We start from the raw sequence: 19,319 nt of genomic DNA, 5'->3' as shown, positions 1-19,319 counted from the left end.
TGATACTAGTGTATGGGGACAGCGGGCCATACCGGGAGAGAAAGGTAAGGAGGAGATATCTGTGATACTAGTGTATGGGGACAGCGGGCCATTCCACAAGAGAAAGGTAAGCAGAAGATGTCTGTGATATCTCCTGCTTTACCTTCTTAATGAATGGCCGATAACTTACATTTTTACAATTGCAGGTGAAAATGTTCATTTTAACCTGCTTTTGTAAAAATTGAGTGATGATGCATAGGCCCCATAATATTGTTTGACCTCAAAATCTATATATCGTTATTGTAAAATACATAAAGCCCATAGGACACCTAAACTCGCAAATCTGGCTGCTATCCAGTAACTTATCTACTAAGAACATTTTCAACTCTTAGGGGGAGATTTATCAAGTCGTGGAGAGAGATAAAGTGGTGAAGCTGTTCAAAGCAAACCAATCAGAATCTGTCATTTTTATTTCCTAGCTGATTGGTTGCTATGGCCAACTTCTCCACTTTTATGTCTTCTCCAAAATTTGATTAACCTCCCCTTTAGATTTTTGACTACATAATATATTATTGCACTGTAATAACAATTATTGGAAAAGATTTCCTTGTATCCCTAACTATGTGGGGGCCCCCTATCAATTACTTACCATTAATTTGCAACACAAAGCTTCTGAAACTATTATTTTAATTTACACTATTAAACCTTACTGTATATACGAAGGTCAATTTTCTCACTCCTTATATTCCCCAAGGGAAAAGAAAACCTGAAAACATTTTTATTTTTTAAAGCTGATGGTTTGGGAGATGGAGCAACTAAGCAATCACTAGCAGCACGTTTAGGTAAAGGTGCTTTCTCTTACCGTCAAGGTCAGCAGCTTGCCGTAAGTAAGATGTGCCGGTATGTGGTCAGGCTTTGATCTCAGGGACTCCAAGTACCAGTTCTCGGCTTCAGACACTTTGTTTAACCTCATGTAGGCTTCTCCTGTACAAAGATCAGATAAGAGTTCAAAATTACTCAGATCAATTTCTTCATGTTATAAAGTACATTACTGCATACATGACCAAAATCACAGTAGGATAGTCAGACAAATAGTTATCCATCTGGTTAGCAAAGATATGGAGGGGAAAAGCATTGACTCATGGTGGGAAGGATGGAAGGAAGTTCTTAAGTTCATTCTCTTTGCAGTTAATCTGAAAGTGGATACACTGCATTTCATAGTGTCTGAGCTTTCTGAATTGAGCCAACCTCATTTGGGAGATTTACAATGCAAAGCAGTTTCTTTCTAGAAGTTCACGTATCCCAGAGGGATACAAACAAAAGGAAAAATATAATATAGGGAATTTATGAGGGAAAAATTAAAAGTTTTATATGCTGGAAATAAACTAAATAAGTTTAAACTAACGAAAAAATATTATATATTTAGAGCCAAGTTAATTGTAGAAAATACTAACTAGCACGTCAACAGCGTGTGGGAGTGCATGACTGTTTGCTAATGTGGATCAATAAGGTGGGTTGGGGTGTTCCTTGCACTTGTTTTTGTAAATATCCTTGAATGTGCTCCCCAAGGTCAAAACATTATGGTGTATGGGGCTTATGAGTTCAGCACAATTAATGCGAAAAATTTAGCTGTAAATCGCTGGTTTTTCCTTCTAAAAATGGAATTTATTTAGTATGCAGAGTTGCGCACATTTTTAGATGTCTGGGACTCGGCATAGTACTCCAATGTAATTTTATCTGCAATTTATGTAAGCTATCCTAATAGTGTAAGTTACAGCATAGCTCTGAGATGTACTACAGTGGGGATTCCCCATGGATTGACTTAGACCTTGGGAAAACTTCACTGTATACATAGAAGTGAATTGGCATCCTGAGTCATGTGTGGCTGGGCTCCATAAGGAGCAATAGCGTCGCCCTATGTGTTTTTTTGTTTTGCAAAGCACAGGATTTGGGATGCCTATATGGGATGGACCGTCCATCAGCTAAGACTGATTTGAGCAATAGATTAGAGAAAGAGGGTTGTGTGGGGATGATTTTATTTCTAACAAATTTATTTTTTAAAATCGGTGTGGGTGCTTTTTAATTTTATTTAACATAATCTGTCCTTTTAGCACTACATGTTCCAGCATGCCCTGAATGCCAAGGCATGCTGGAATTTTTAGTGACATGTTCTGGCAGCCACGGGTATGCTGAATCTTGTAATATTACAAGCACCAGTATGCCTAACCCTTTAAAGATGTCCTGGGCCTGCTGGGACCTGTAGTGCTCCAGGGATAAATTATGTTTTTTTTTTCCCCCCACAATTTACCCAAACACCCCTTGCCATTGGGACAGGCTTCACGTCTATATAGCTCACAAGTTCCGTTAACATACTATTAATAGTTCTCAAGCTACGTCAGCGTACCCTTCACTCCCCAGTCCTACCTCTCCTAGGGGTCTATGTACTAAGCCTTGGGGAGAGATAAAGTGGACAAGATAAAATACCAACCAATCAGCTCATAACTGCCACTTTACAGGCTGTGTTTGAAAAAAGACAGTTAGGAGATGATTGGTTGGTCTCCGTCCACTTTATCTCTCTCCAAAGCTTAGTACATAGACCCACTGGTGTAATGAGGTGCAAAGGGGACATTCTTCTTTTTACTGTGGAAATAGGGGGTAGAGATTACCGCACTCACCCCTTATTGGTGTATTTATGTATGTATATATGGGGGTGTTTTGTCCCATATATCAGCCAGATGGTGTTATTAATATCGGTGGTTTGTCCTTTATACAGAACTTACAGAGTATGTATCTCTATAGACAATTATGGTGTAAATGACAATTTATTGCACACCCCCAGAGGAAGGCCTAAAGGGCTGAAACATATTGGGACAATACCAGACATCCTACACTACCTGCGGTTACTCACACACCTCCACCTCTGAAAATACCCATAGCCGTGTCATGTGACCGGAACAAGACCCAGAAGCGGTTGAGCGGACTGCTAAGAGTGAGATCTGAGGCTGCACACATCAGAGAGGAAGGACCAGGAACCCCGCGGGGAGTTCACAACAGGGCAATCCGCAGTGGCACCAATCCAACGTGCAGGCTCCAAATAGAGGTCAATGCCCTGCGGTCCGTCCAACAGGTACGCCATTTGCTGCATCCACTATTAAGGAAGCCAGTGTGAACTACAGCACAGCACAGCACCGTTGCTCTGATGCCACTCCAAGTGACTGAGGTACTACCAGCTGAGGTTTACAAACAACCCGCAGACTTTTTTCTAATCCAGCAGTAGAACGGGACGTCGTTCTCTGCTACCGACTATACACAGTTATCTATCAATTTATGCACAGACACTATATATCAGTGTCAAACTTTCTTTATGCCGTTTATGCTTAACCTTCATATGTAATGATAATGCACTACCACATGCATGCATGTGACAAATAATCTTTGTATTAAGTACTGTGTGTATATATATATATATATATATATATATGCACACAGTACTTATATATATATGCCCCCCCCTCAAGCCCTTTTTTGTATACATGTTTATATCTCCATTAATGTGTGTGACCATAACTATGGAAATCATCCAAAAAATTGGCATTTACACCACAATTGTCTATAGAGATACATACTCTAAGTTCTGTATATAGGACAAACCACCAATATTAATACCATCAACTAGCTGATATATGGGACAATACACCCCCATATATACATACATAAATACACCAATAAGGGGTGAGTGTGGTAATTTCTACCCCCTATTTCTGTTCTAACTGTAGAGGCTATAGGCACCTCTAATCTACCTGCAGCACACCCCGAGACATAGGAGAATATCCAGTGCGCAAGGATACCAGCAGATATTTGTTTCTTTTTACTGTGTATGCGCATAACGAAAAAATGCATTTTCCAACTTAAAAACTGTGCAAATTGTGATACCGTTCACTCTATACGAGAACCTGTGTTTCCAGAACTACCACCAACAAAGACTTTATTACAACATACGCCATCCACAAAGCCTATAAAATGTGATTTACAGCAATAAGAGGGACAAAACTCAACAACAACAAAAGACCTTGCGAATTTATGTAGTTATGGGGAAGAGAGAAAGGGTTAATCATGCTTTAACGTAACAATGCTAATCTGACAAAGCCCAAGTTTCATGGTCACTTATTACATTTCCTCTGAGAGAATAAGTTTAAAAATACCATGAAATTATTTATGGTGCTTCCAAATCATATTCTCCAGAGGATTTTACATTGGCAAAAATATTTTGTTGTTACCATGATTGATGGGAAGAGGATTTATTTTCCCCAGAAATATGCACAAGCACTGGAGATTTATAGCTAGATGTACTAAAGGGACGTTTGGCTCACACATAAAAATACCCCAAAATTTACATTGTAATAAAATCATATGTAATATTGCTGGAAATGGATTCAACTGAAAATATGAATCAAGCAAAACATATGTATTGCTATTTAAATTGATACTACTTATTTCCATGGTTCTTCTACTGATATATAGCTAAACAATGTCAGTAAATATAATTTGAATTAGCAATTAATAAACACAATGTAAACACTGGTTTCCTTTTCGTTTTTAATTCAGGTGGGACAGAAGGTGAAGGAATGTTTGGCAAAAGCTGATTTTGTGGGCCTTTATGAGTAATGACTTATCTTGCAGGGTTTTAAGTATATTACTACTAGTAAAATAAATACTAAAATCATTAAACGTTAAGACACTATTCCAGTGGTTCCCAAACTGTGCGCCGTGTCACCCTGGGGTGCCTTGGGACACTTGCAGGGGTGCCTCAGGTTGGTGGTCCAGCAGCAAATCAAATTATTTATGGTCAATGTAATGTAAATATGTGGACAAACAGAAGTGCAAACCTGTCCATCACCACATAACTGACCCTAAGGATGACAGGTCAGCACAATTTACTTCACTGCATTTTTTACTGAATTTCTCAATAACAAAGTTTTATCATGAAAACAATGCTGATGCACTAGGGTGCCGTGATTCAATAAAGTTTAGGAACCACTGCAATTCTTTTCCAGAAAATTATTTCTATCAGGTTGGGGATTTCACATGAGGCTGTATTCTGTGTTGTGTATATGGAATACAGTTGCAAGGTTTAGGGGCATATTTATCACAATACACATTTTTTATGCAGATGTGATAACTATTTTTCACCCAAAATGGCAATGTGAAAATGAACAATTTTCACGCAAATTTACTAAGCTTCTCTTGCCAGGAAACAGACTACGATAAGACCTAGCCAGGGTCGGCGCTACCACTAGACAGCTTTAGACAGCTGCCTAGAGCAGCCTGTGCCTGCCTCTCTGTTCGACAGCCTGCAGCTTCAGCTGTTCAGAGGCGGAGAAGACTAGGGGCAGGCACAGACGTCAGCCACAGCATGCGCACACAGTGACAGTCTGACAACGAGCCTCAGCATGCATGGTACTTTCTGTAGTGGAGGAAGGCGGAGGCTGCACTGTGAGCGTTGGTTCCTCCGAGTCTGCACTAGCCACCAACGCCAAGCAGACACATGGAGGATGCCACAGCAGCCCACCTCAAGCTCAACGCCTGAGGCGGACAGTAAGTGAGATGAACATTAATATTGATTGAACATTTTTATTAGATTTTTTTTAATGTGGTAGCTTATGTGTGTGTATTTTTTCTTATGTGGTGGCCTATGTGTGTTTTTTCATGCAGGGTTCTATGGCTGTCTTTTCTTATGAGGTGGCCTAGCCTATGTGTGTGTTTTTTTTTATGCAGGGTTCTATGGGTGTCTTTTCTCATGTGTGGGCCTGTGTGTGTTACTTTTACGTAAACCCTGTGTGTGTGTTTTTTCTCATGTGGGGGCCTATGTGTGTGTTTTTTCTCATGTGGGGGCCTGTGTGTGTGTTTTTTCTCATGTGGGGGCCTGTGTGTGTGTTTTTCTCATGTGGGGGTCTGTGTGTGTGTTTTTTCTCATGTGGGGGCCTGTGTATGTGTTTTTCCTCATGTGGGGGCCTGTGTGTGTGTTTTTCTCGTGCAAAGCCTATATGTTTTTTTTTTCATGTGGGGGCCTTCTGGCAGCAGCCATGTACACAGTCAGCCGGGGGGGATGAAACTGCAGACAGTAATACAGTCAGTGAATGGGTGGTTAGGTGCTTTGCCCATGGCCTTAACTGCTATTAAGATGGCCCTGGGCACATATATAGTGTTTATGTATGCCATGCATGCGAGTGTGTTATCCAGCGGTAGTGAGGAGTGTGACCTCAGATTGGGGAGGAAAGAGATGCATCGTGCACACGTCTGTCATAGTGATCTGTGTCTCCAATGCAGCTCTCCCACCCTGGCTCAGTGTGTCTGTGTGTTCAGGCACTTCTGTGAGAGCACAGGCTGATCCCTGATGTTTCCTCCCCTTCTCTCTGATTCCCTCTTTCCTTGGGGATATATGCCTGACAACTAGGGGGCATAGATAAACAGAATAGCGGAGCCTGCTGCCCGCAATAGCCGCAATCACATGACCTACTACCCGTAAGTTAAAAGGACCCAGGAAGAAGACGCGCGCAACAAGCCGGCATGGGTAAGAGCGGTTGTCTGTCGAGCATCAAAAGGTGAGCATCTGCAACTAGAGGGGGGACCGGCGGCCGGTTCCACGGAGCCCACTCTGATACATCCCCTCCCCAGGCAGTGACTGCACTCCACCGGCACCAGAGGGGCTTGGTAGTGGGTGGTGGGGGGGATTTGCCTAGGGTGCCAAGATTCCTTGCACCGGCCCAGACCCAGCCATGGCAAAGAGCTGGTAGCAGTGTGATAGTGTAACGCTGTCACACTGCTTCCTGGTACAGGTCCCTGGCAACTAATTCCGAAAAACTTTGCGAATTAGTACTGTAACTTCTTCGCATCATGGAGATTGGTAAATCTGGCAGCATATGCATGGAATGATTCAAATAATAAATAAAATACAGTATACCATCAGCTCATAGTACATCTGGGGGATACTTAGAACACAGGAGAAGAAATCATGCAGATTCCTGATGGTCGGGAATCTGTGTATGCGCCGGACCCATACTGTGCATGAGCTGTCGCACGGAGTTCGACAGAAGACTGTCAGTGATTGACAGTCTGCTGCCATTTCTGGGCAGGAGGGGGCGTCGTCAGCCTCCATTCCCCAAAACAGAGGTGTGTCATGAGAGATTTCCGGGCCTCTTTTGTGCACCTGCGGCTGCCGGCTTGCGTGACCCCATAGTTCACTTAGCAGGCCGGAGATCACGCAGATGATCTGATTTTGTGTTGTACAAAGCAACTTGGATCAGTAACGCATACTGGAGGCATGAAGCCTTCTCCTACATTACCATATTAGTGCTATCGCAGCTGCTACAATGTTAGCAGCTGTGATAGCAAATGCGTCCTCTGCTGAATCAGGCTCTTAATGTTTGCGGTGTTATATTGAAATACATAAAGCTGGTGGTATACAATTATTCTGCAGAGCAACAGAAACAGTGTTTGAAGCAATTCATTCAGATCAGTGCTAGAAAATCTATAGCAGAATGTATTTTGCAGCTGTAAACCAAAACAGTTTGTTTGGGTAGGACTGTCGCATGGCTTTATGTTTTACCGTTTCTGACATATTCCTGTGAAATAAAAAAATGAAACCACTGTACCCAGTGCCACACACAGGATACAAGAATAAGAAAGCTAGGGACTAAAGCTGGCCACACATCTAAAGATTATCTGTCCAACAAGCCAACTAGTTGATTGGTTGAAATGAAAATCTGGTAAGGTATGAAAGCAAATGACAATCATAAATTTGCTCCCAAACGCCGGAAAATGGACAAAAACTGTTGTTTGAACAAATTGTTTCGATGAAACATTTAACAAACTTGTCTGACCAACCATTTTCAGGGCCGGATTAAGGTCTGTGGGGGCCCCTGGGCAACAAACATGTAGGGGCCGCTATTAAATGTGACAAACTGGGGATATGCGCAGTGGGGACCCCAGTAGTGTCAGTGCCCACAGTGGTAGTGCCCCGTATGCAGAGCCCACAGTAGTGGTGGTGCCCTTTATGCAGTGCCCCCAGGAGTGGTGCCCCTTATGCAGTGCCTCCTATGCAATACTCCCATTAGTAGTGCCCCCAGTAGTCATGCCCCCTGTAGTTATGCCCCCTGTGGTTGTGTCCCCAATAGTAATGCCCCCTGTATAACTACCCCCAGTAGTAATACCGCTGTAGTTGTGCCCCCAATAGTAATGCCCCCTGTAGTCATGCCCCCTGTGTGTGCCAAATAGTAATGCCCAAGTAGTAATGCCCCCTGTATAAATGCCCTCAGTAATAATACCCCTGTAGTTGTGCCCCTAGTAGTCATGCCCCCTGTGGTAGTGGCCCCTGTGGTAGTACCCCAGTAGTAATGCCCTCAGTAGTTATGCCCCCCCACCCAGAGTAATGCCACCAATAGTAATTCCCCCCCCGAGTAATGCCCCCAGTAGTAATCCTCCCCCGAGTAATGCTCCCAGTAGAAAAGCCAATTGCATTTATAAAAAAAAAAAAAAAGCTATATTACTTACCTTAAGCCCCGCTGCCATCCACGTCCATTCCGCCTGGCTGCTCACGAATGAGCTCCAGTCTCCGGCTCATGCTGACACTGCGGGGAGGGAGCGGGCGTCTGGCAAATAATGCCTCCCTGCAGCGCCGGGGTTAGGTTGGCCGGAGGAGGCGGACCTGGTTCAGTCTCCTCCGGTTCACAATAACCCCGATCGGTGTGGGGGCCCTTCAAGTGTGGGGGCCCAGGGACGATTGCCCGTCGCCCCCCCCATTAATCCGTCCATGACCATTTTCATCTGTTTTCTGGCATTTAGGAACAAATTACTGATCATCACTTACTCCTATACGTTACCAGATTTTCATTCCAACCAATCAACTATTCGTCTGGTTGGACAGATAATCTTTAGATGTGTGGCCAGCTTAATTCAGCAACCGATGCTGTTATCATCATGCAGCAGCGATGCCAACATATGCCAATGCAGCAGGTAGCATATGAGGAGTAAAGACAGCTCCTGACATCATTGCAGATTCGAGTGCTGCGTCCTAAGCATTGGATCTTCTGCAACACCATTGGCCATCTGAGCAACACTCAAGTTACTGAGATTGCCCTTTGCAGCTCCATAGCCAAGGCCAGGAAGTCTGCTTTGGAAGACGCAGATCCTGGCCTCGGCACTCCTACAAAACTGGGGCGACATGTCCCCGTTTTATGTAATGAAGGCAAGTACCTTCCCCAATCTGAATCCAAATGGCCACAGCATGTCAATCAGACTGAAGCTCGGGGCACTGCATCCGACAACACAGACCAGGTCCTGCAAATGCGCAGACACCCAAACCATCGGGTTTGCATACATCTCTGAATAAGGACCCTCATCCAAAACAGAGACCCATACAGCCTATAGCAGTTCTCAGCCGAAATCTGCTTCATCACAGGTTCCCCACTGCTGTTAGTACTGTATATCAAACTGCTGTCCAGTAGATAAGTACTGGGTAGAACCCTCCACTACACATCAGTCGATATTCTTTGCATCATGAATTGGACAAGATGCTGGGATCATTGCTTAGAGATTCCTTTCCATGGTAACATACGAGCATCACGCAATTGCTGCAATTTGGTCGGCTGCACATTCATGCTGCAAACCTTCCATTCCACCACATCCCAAAAAGTGTTCTGTTGGATAAAGGTCTGGTGACTGTGTAGGGCACTGAAGTACACTGAACTCATTGTCATGTTCATGGAACCAGCTTAAGAGGATGTGTGATTTGGGACATGGAACGTCATCCTGTTGGACGTAGCTATTGAAATATGTGTAGAAAGTTGCCATAATAAAATAGGCTGTGGAATTTAAAACAATGATCAACTGGCATCGAGGGGCCTAATTTGTCCCCACACAATTACACTATCACCAACAGCCTGAACCTTTGACACAGGAGGATGTGGTTAAGATCCCGACAACCGAAATGCCATCTGCCGGAACCCAGGCACTGGAATCACGATCGTAGAGAGAACACCGGCGACAGACTCCAGACATGACTGGGGATGCCGACGCCGGGATCCCGGCAGACGGCATCCCGATCGCAAGGAGACCGGGGAAAGGCAAGTATCAGTCGCAGGGGGGAGGGTTAGGTTTAGGCACCCCAGGGGGACTTAGGGTTATGCTACGGGAGAGGGGAGGTTAGGGTTAGCTCTAGACAGGGGGGGTTTGGTTCAGGCACCACCAGGAGGGGGGAGGTTATGGTTAGGCACTAAGGGGGGAGAGTTAGGCTTAGGCACTTATCAGGAGAGTTAGGGTGCGGGGTAGGGAAGGTTAGTATGAGGGTGCAGGAAAGGAGGGTTAGGGGGTAAATAGGACAAGGGGACATTAATCACTGTTCTCATGTCGGGATTTCAACCATAGGGATGCCTCTGTCAGTGTACTGATAGCCGGCATCCCGTCCATCGGTATTTCATACCAACTCCGCACAGGGCAGTATGGATCCATGTTCTTTACAGCTAGTTCTGACCATGTCGTAGCAGAAATCAACATTTGGCATACCAGGAGACAATTTTCTAATATTTAGCAGTTTAGTTTTGCCTGTACACACTGTAGCCTAAGCTTCCTGTTCTTAGCTGACCAGAGTGTAACCCAGTATGGTCTGTAGCTTATCCACTTAAAGGTTCAATGTGCTGTGAATTCAGTGAGGCTCTTCAGCATGCCACTGTTGTAACACATGGTTATTTGCATTACTGTTGCCATCCTATCAGCTTCAATCAGTTTGGCCACTCTTTTCTAACCTCACACATTGATATAGCTTTATAGCCCACGAACATTGACGCATATTGGGCAGCCATGCTTCATATGCATTACGTCTCACCAGCCGCAGACTCGTGATGCTCTCTAGACATGCAGTGAGCTCTCATGCTGCTAAAGAGATCGCAATGACTAATTTATGCATGCCAATGAAATGGCGCCAAAACGGTCAGACACGCCTGCGTTTGCCTAGCCACCCCCCGTAACAACCTTCAAACTATTGTACCTATTTTCCCAAGAGGTCCTTCAGCTGCCAAGTTCTGTAGCCACTGGTGTCCTGGTAGTTTTGACGGCATGTAGTCGGCACGACTGTCAGGATGTCGGCAGTCGGAATCCGGCTCCAGAATCCTTTCCGCTGACATCCCGACGGTGAGTATTAGGGTTAGGCACTATGGGGAGGGTTCGTTTTAGACTGCGGGAGGGGAGGGTTAGCCTGCAGGAAAGGTGGGTTAGAGGAGGGTTAGAGTTACTTGACTAATTCTGTCAGGATTCTGACTGCTGGGATGCCGATGTCTGTATTCTGAACGTCGACATCCTAACTGCCAGGATCTCGTACCCAACCAGTTTTGCCCATGAATCAAAAACACCAATTGATTAGAAAGAGATGTCCTAGATAAAGACATTGTAAATTATATGGCTATTGTTACAGTTGCCAGTCCCATAATAGATTAAAATAATAAATAAAATAAATAAAGTATTTTACATCTCATCAGCACTGCACAGAGGACAGACAGAGAGGTTGGAACTTTCCATACATTTCAGAACAGGACATTTCCTGACCAAACCTCTACTTTATCAGAGACATGGAAAGGAAAATACTGGTTTCTGGTGTTGTTTACTTCCTCAGATAGATGCAATGACAACTTGCAAATTCAAATACACAGAACATCAAAATAGTACCGTATATTGCACTTTATCTCAGCATGAGCAGAAGTGCCTTAGCTGGAGAAAACATACTGTAACCAGGAGAAGAATGACACCAGTGTCTGAAGCTATATTATCTGCTACAGCGATTTGCCAACTCTACTTCCAGGCAGAATTTATGATTCCATTGTTCTTGCTCTAGTGAGGCTGCAAACATTATCACTATTAACGGAGAACTAATTTTGCTGCTATCTTTCCGAGTTTGTTTAATCTTTTAACTGCCTGGTTGAAAATGATTTATAGTTAGTTGCGATTAGGTTATACTATATGGATAGCAATGTGTAGAGAGCCAGGGAACTTTCAATTGTTTTGCAGCCACAACTACTTTGGCTGCTCGCTGCTGTCTGCTAAGCTAAAATAATTAGATCACCAAAACACAAATCCCACTAGGAACAACAAGAAGCCAAAAAGCTCCAAGTTTTGCTCTACCCCAGACAAGAACATTAAATATATGGAAAGCAGTTTAACCTTTGACGTACAGTCAAATCAGACTCATTCTAATTGGTTTTATTTAAAACTTAATGTGCATACAGGGCACGGCTCGTAGCAATGCTCTATGTGACCATTCACTTCCAGGCAAGTTAATTAAGGATTGACAGGGAGCTGTTTATTTTATGGTAGTAGCTATTGACCAGAAACACAAAACATCTATCAGACTAGTGATTTGCAAGCATCAGTAATTAATTGCTGTACCTCTAGCCATGAAAAGCTGCTTATTTAATCCAGTGACATGATTCCACATACCACATGTATATACTGAACATAAGACTTCCAGCTTTTGGCATACTAATTAGTTATTTTTTATTTTTCTGATTCCAATCATTTGATGGTGACCTATTACTCCCTTATAGAATCACTGAGGACTTTCTATAGCACACACACACACATATATATATATATATATATACACACACACACACACACACACATGTACACACACATATACTTATTTGTATAGTTGCTCTCTAGATAAAATAACTTGGAAATACATTTGCAACTGTCCCATTTTGGGGTTTTGTCCTGCCTACGGACATGCTGTAACAGTGAGAAAATTGGTATATATGTCTGTATGGGAAACACATAATGAAGTCAGAAAGGTAACGCAATGCATTTGGTATAAGTTGCAGGAAAAAACAACTTAAAGTGATCTAAAGGTTTCATCCCCTTTAAACATGTTAATGATCGATTATACCCCTTCCACACTGACCTGAAAATCCTGGGTTGATGCACCTGGGATTTTTGTTGGTGTAAATGGATCCACCCGGGTCTAGGGACCCAGGGATCCAACTAGGGCACTTTGCAGGGTTGACCACAGGTCTTTCCCGTGTCACCCTGCAGTGTAAAAGGCGCGACCGGATCGTTCCGCATGCCGCCTGATTGGACGACTTTAGTGGCGCTTGGAGATGACATCATATCCAAGCGTCCACTGCAACCAGCGCCAGCCGAACAGCACGAAGCAGCGCACCCCACCCGCCCTCCCTGCCTCTGGACGGCTGTGGAGTGAGGTAAGGGGATTGGGGAGGGAGGGGAAGAAGCGCTGCTCACCTGCGCCGAAAGAGCCGGGTCAGTGCTGACTGGTGTGAACGTTGCCGACCAGGGCACCGCGGTGTAAAAGTGGTCTGTGCCGGGTTGGAAATGTCATACCCGAGATTTTGGTATAAAAGGGGTATTAGTGACACCCTACACCCTGTAACTAAAATGGCTTTGGTTATCTTAACCTACTACAGTTTGTGGTAGATCTGTTTCTGCCTTTTTCATGTGCATCAGGAGGAGCAGTCAGGGAAGAAAACGGAAGAGTTAGATTAAAAGTAAATGCTGCCAGGAAAACAAGAAGGGCTTGGCTTCCCAGATGTATTAGCCTTTGCTTCAACAGCTATATTTTGGTATATCTCGAATTAGCTCCTATAGACAGAACATTTCACCAACAGCAGATTGGAGGAAGAATGCAGTGGCCAAGCTTTTGCACCTGCCAAAAACACAATCCCACAACAATTCCAGCAAAATATAGTTTTTGCAAGTCACTTGCAATGCGTGGATATCAATCAATAAGTAGTAACAGTACACCAAATACTCGCCAATATGGGGAAATCCTGAGATTTCCCCATCGCTAACTAACAATACTTACAAATTTTGGAAAAATGAAAGTAACTCAGCAATCTATATATAAAAAAAATCAAATGTCGTGACTGACTGACTGACTGACTCATCAACTCCCAGCCCAAATCCCTGGACCTAGAAACATGAAATTTGGGGAGTATATTCCTTCCATGATGTAGGCACCCAATACGCAGGGAGATTTTGAAATTTGACTCCTAAGGGAGTGAAAAGGGGTAAAATGTTTCCTCCCGCTGTGCAATGTCATGACTGACTGACTGTCTCATCGTGGCTGCAGCACAGTTCAATATTCTAATAGGAGATGCACACCAACTGCCACCCCTAAATGCTGGCAAACATCACTGGCAGTTGTTGTGGTTCTCCTATTTGAATATTGGACTGTGCTGCAGCCCAACCTCTGGTGCCGTCACTAGATGTACAATTCTGACGTGGCTTATGAGGCAGACAGCAATGCAAATGTGTTACTACGGGGTGAGGGAAGGGAATGTGTTACAACACGGGAGAGGGTGGGTAATTTTTTTACTACAGGGGTGACCGGGGGGTAATCTGTTACTACAGACGGAAGGATTGTGTTAGTACACAGGTGAAGAAGGGAGTCTTACTAATAGCAGTGAGGGAGGGGATGCATTACTATAGAGGTATTAATGTGTTACTGAAGTGGTGAGATGGAAATGGAAACAGTAAATGACTAAGGTCTACACAGGTGAAACTGACCACAGCAGCTAGTAAAGTATATATTTGGACATACTGTACAGTTTCAGCAATTAACAGAGAAGCACAGCATACCTAACTCCCATTTGTACCTACAGACTTATCACTAGGTATTCAAAATGCACATGGACACAGCAACTCAGTTGAGATGTGCTAGAAGCATTATTGTATATCACTCACACCAGTACATTTAAAATATATTATATGTATTAGGGGTGAGCGGGTTCGTATTTCTGAAATCCGAACCCCCCGAGCCCCCCCGATCCGAGTCAGGCTCGACTTTCCCCGCCTGACTCGGATCTGAAATCGAGGCAAAACGTCATCATCCCGCCTTCCGGGTCTCGCGGGTTTTGGATCCTATATAAGGTACCTGCGTCGGCGCCATTTTCTCACTCGGCTGTGGACAGTGAAGAGGGAGGGTGGGAGTTAGGGCTGGCTGGGCTGTGTAGTGTAGTGTAGTGCAGAGTAGTGTTGTGCTGTGCTGTGCTGTGCTGTGCTGTGCTGCTGTTGTCCACTACTTCAAAGTCCACAGGGGCTGGCTGTGTTGTGCTGCTGTTGTTAATAGGGGCTGTGTCCACTACTTCAAAGTCCATAGGGGCTGGCTGGACTGTGTTGTGCAGTCAGTTCTCCATAGGGGCTGTGTCCACTCCAAAGTCCTGTGCAGTGTCCCAGTCCTAAAGGGGTGCTGTAGTGTTGTCCAGGGGGTGCTCTGTCCATCAGGGGTGCTCCCCCCCAAGTGCTAAAAAAATAATATTTTTTGTGTGTTTGTGAATTGTGTGCGCAGTAGCCGCACGTGCATCAACAAAGTAGTGCCAAGCGTGCGCCTGTGTCATAAGTAAAGGGCCGGCTGGCTTGACCGTTAAAGGGTGCTGTAACCCCCAAAGTACACTCCAAACCAAATAACAAAATATTTTTTCTGTGTTTGTGAATTGTGTGCGCAGTAGCCGGACGTGCATCAACAAAGTAGTGCCAAGCGTGCGCCTGTGTCATAAGTAAAGGGCCGGCTGGCTTGACCGTTAAAGGGTGCTGTAACCCCCAAAGTACACTCCAGTCCAAACCAAAAAAATATATATTTTCTGTTTGTGAATTGTGTGCGCAGTAGCCGCACGTGCATCAACAAAGTAGTGCCAAGCGTGCGCCTGTGTCATAAGTAAAGGGCCGGCTGGCTTGACCGTTAAAGGGTGCTGTAACCCCCAAAGTACACTCCAAACCAAAAAAATATATATTTTCTGTGTTTGTGAATTGTGTGCGCAGTAGCCGCACGTGCATCAACAAAGTAGTGCCAAGCGTGCGCCTGTGTCATAAGTAAAGGGCCGGCTGGCTTGACCGTTAAAGGGTGCTGTAACCCCCAAAGTACACTCCAAACCAAAAAAATATATATTTTCTGTGTTTGTGAATTGTGTGCGCAGTAGCCGCACGTGCATCAACAAAGTAGTGCCAAGGGTGCGCCTGTGTAATAAGTAAAGGGCCGGCTGGCTTGACCGTTAAAGGGTGCTGTAACCCCCAAAGTACACTCCAAACCAAATAAAATATTTTTTCTGTGTTTGTGAATTGTGTGCGCAGTAGCCGCACGTGCATCAACAAAGTAGTGCCAAGCGTGCGCCTGTGTCATAAGTAAAGGGCCGGCTGGCTTGACCGTTAAAGGGTGCTGTAACCCCCAAAGTACACTCCAAACCAAATAACAAAATATTTTTTCTGTGTTTGTGAATTGTGTGCGCAGTAGCCGCACGTGTATCAACAAAGTAGTGCCAAGCGTGCGCCTGTGTCATAAGTAAAGGGCCGGCTGGCTTGACCGTTAAAGGGTGCTGTAACCCCCAAAGTACACTCCAAACCAAATAACAAAATATTTTTTCTGTGTTTGTGAATTGTGTGCGCAGTAGCCGCACGTGTATCAACAAAGTAGTGCCAAGCGTGCGCCTGTGTCATAAGTAAAGGGCCGGCTGGCTTGACCGTTAAAGGGTGCTGTAACCCCCAAAGTACACTCCAAACCAAATAACAAAATATTTTTTCTGTGTTTGTGAATTGTGTGCGCAGTAGCCGAACGTGCAACAACAAAGTAGTGCCAAGCGTGCGCCTGTGTCATAAGTAAAGGGCCGGCTGGCTTGACCGTTAAAGGGTGCTGTAACCCCCAAAGTACACTCCAAACCAAATAACAAAATATTTTTTCTGTGGTTGTGAATTGTGTGCGCAGTAGCCGCACGTACATCAACAAAGGAGCAGCGCCAAGCGTGCGCCTGTGTCCCATAAGTAAAGAGCCGGTAGGCTCATTTCTTAAAGCGTGGTGTAACCCACAAAGTGCACTACTCTCCAGCAAAAATAAAAAAATATTTTCTGTGTTTGTGTGCGCCTTAGCCGCACGTATATATCAAATCGATATAACATAAATGGAGGACCAAACTTTCTCCGATAAAAATAAAATAGAGAAAGATCAAGACCCACTTCCTCTTAGTGCTGAAGCTGCTGCCACTAGTCAAGACATAGACTATAACATGCCATCAACGTCGTCTGCCAAGGCCGATGCCCAATGTCATAGTAGAAGCCACATACAATCCCAAATGACAAAGTTCAGGAAAATGACCTTAAAAAAAACATTTAAATCATCTGAAGAGAAACGTAAACTTGCCAATATGCCATTTATGACACGGAGTGGCAAGGAACGGCTAAGGTCTTTCCCTATGTTCATGACTAGTGGTTCAGCTTCACATGACGATGGAAGCCCTCCTCCCACTAAAAAAATCAAACGAGTTAAGCTGGCAAAAGCACAGCGAAGAAGTGTGCGTTCTAAGAAGATATCACAAATCCCCAAGGAGAGTCCAAGTGTGGTGGCGGTTGCGATGCCTGACCTTCCCAGCACTGGACGGGAAGAGGTGGCTCTTTCCACCATTTGCACGACCCCTGCAAGTGCTGAAAGGAGCACCCACAGTCCACTTGCTGATATGCAAATTGAAGATGTCACTGTTGAAGTACAACAGGATGAGGATACTGGTGTAGCTGGCGCAGAGGAGGAAGTTGGCGAGGAGGATTCTGATGGTGATGTGGTTTGTTTAAATCAGGCTCCAGGGGAGACAGTTGTTGTCCGTGGGATGAAAAAGCCCATCACGGTCATGCCTGGGCAGAAGACAAAACATTCCACCTCTTTGGTCTGGCAATATTTCTATCCAAATCCGGACAACAACTGTCTTGCCATATGTACCTTATGTAAAGGTGGAATAAGTAGGGGTAGGGACGTTAACCACCTAGGAACATCCTCCCTTATACGACACCTGCAGCGCGTTCATAATAAGTTACTGTCAAGTTTAGAAGCTTTGGCTAAGACCGTAAGCAGTCCAGGGACACCTAAATCCCGTTGTCCTGTTGTATCCAAGCGCCTGCAAACCACACCGTCAACTCCCTCCTCGTCAATTTCCTCATTAGTCAGGATCGGAAGTAGTCCTGCAGGCCATGTCACTGGCATGACTGACTCTCCTATCCGGGATTCCTCCGGAGGATCCTGCATTGCTACGCCTCCTGCTGCCGCTGCTGCTGTTGCTGCTGCTGGGAGTCGTTCATCATCCCAGAGAGGAAGTAGGAACACCACTACTTTTACTAAACAATTGACCCTCCAACAGTCCTTAGCGAGGAGGATGAAGTACGACAGCAGTCATCCTGAAGCAAAACGTATAACTGAGGCCTTGACTGCTATGTTGGTGTTAGACGTGCGTCCGGTATCCGCCATTGGGATGCAGTGGGATTTAGACAATTGATGGAGGTAGTGTGTCCCCGGTTCCAAATCCCGTCTAGATTCCACTTCACTAGGCAGGCGATACCGAGACTGTACAGAAACGTCAGAAAAAGTGTCCTCAGTGTCCTGAAAAATGCCGTTGTACCCAATGTCCACTTAACCACGGACATGTGGACAAGTGGAACAGGGCAGACTAAGGACTATATGACTGTGACAGCCCACTGGGTAGATGTATCACCTTATGCAGCAACAGCAGCAGCGTCACCAGTCGCAGCATCTCAGAAACGCCAGCTCGTTCCAAGGCAGGCTACGCTGTGTATCACCAGTTTCAGTAAGAGGCACACCGCCGACAACCTTAGAGAAACTGAGGGAAATCATCGCCCAGTGGCTAACCCCACTTAGACTCTCCTGGGGATTTGTGATATCTGACAACGCCACCAATATTGTGCGGGCATTACATCTGGGCAAATTCCAGCACGTCCCTTGTTTTGCTCACACAATAAACTTGGTGGTGCAGAATTTTCTGAAAAGCGACAGGGGCGTGCAGGAGATGCTTTGGGTGGCCCGAAAAATTTCTGGCCACTTTCGCCATTCAGCGACTGCGTGCCGAAGACTGGAGCGCCAGCAAACACTCTTGAACCTGGCCGCCATCACCTGAAGCAAGAGGTTGTGACGCGGTGGAACTCAACCCTCTATATGCTTCAGAGGATGGAGGAGCAGCAAAAGGCCATTCAAGCCTATACATCCACCTATGACATAGGCAAAGGAGGGGGTATGCACCTGACTCAAGCGCAGTGGAGAATGATTTCCGTGTTGTGCAAGGTTCTCCAGCCCTTCGAACTTGCCACACGTGAAGTCAGTTCAGACACTGCCAGCTTGAGTCAGGTCATTCCCCTCATCAGGCTTTTGCAGAAGCAGCTGGAGAAAGTGAAGGAGGAGCTAAGACGGAGCGATTCTGCTCGGCATGTGGGACTTGTGGATGAAGCCCTTCATTCGCTTTGCCAGGATTCCAGGGTGGTCAATCTGTTGAAATCAGACCACTACATTTTGGCCA

The 19,319-nt window shown here is 45.0% G+C and overlaps 1 protein-coding gene across 1 annotated transcript in view; it reads right to left on the bottom strand.

Annotated features, from left to right (window-relative positions):
* Nucleotides 1–19,319, bottom strand: part of TMTC2 (transmembrane O-mannosyltransferase targeting cadherins 2) — a 318,581-nt gene that overhangs the window by 94,812 nt on the left and 204,450 nt on the right. Inside the window, exon 8 of the mRNA XM_088453737.1 lies at nucleotides 842–963. Coding sequence (XP_088309863.1) covers nucleotides 842–963 — 122 coding nt within the window. The remainder of the gene's footprint in view (nucleotides 1–841; nucleotides 964–19,319) is intronic.

The sequence above is a fragment of the Taudactylus pleione genome, unplaced genomic scaffold (assembly GCF_031769625.1).
Source record: "Taudactylus pleione unplaced genomic scaffold, aTauple2 ptg000040l, whole genome shotgun sequence".
Taxonomy (NCBI): domain Eukaryota; kingdom Metazoa; phylum Chordata; class Amphibia; order Anura; family Myobatrachidae; genus Taudactylus; species Taudactylus pleione.
The sequence above is the reverse complement of the archived record's forward strand: the minus strand, read 5'-3'. Positions and strand labels throughout refer to the sequence as shown.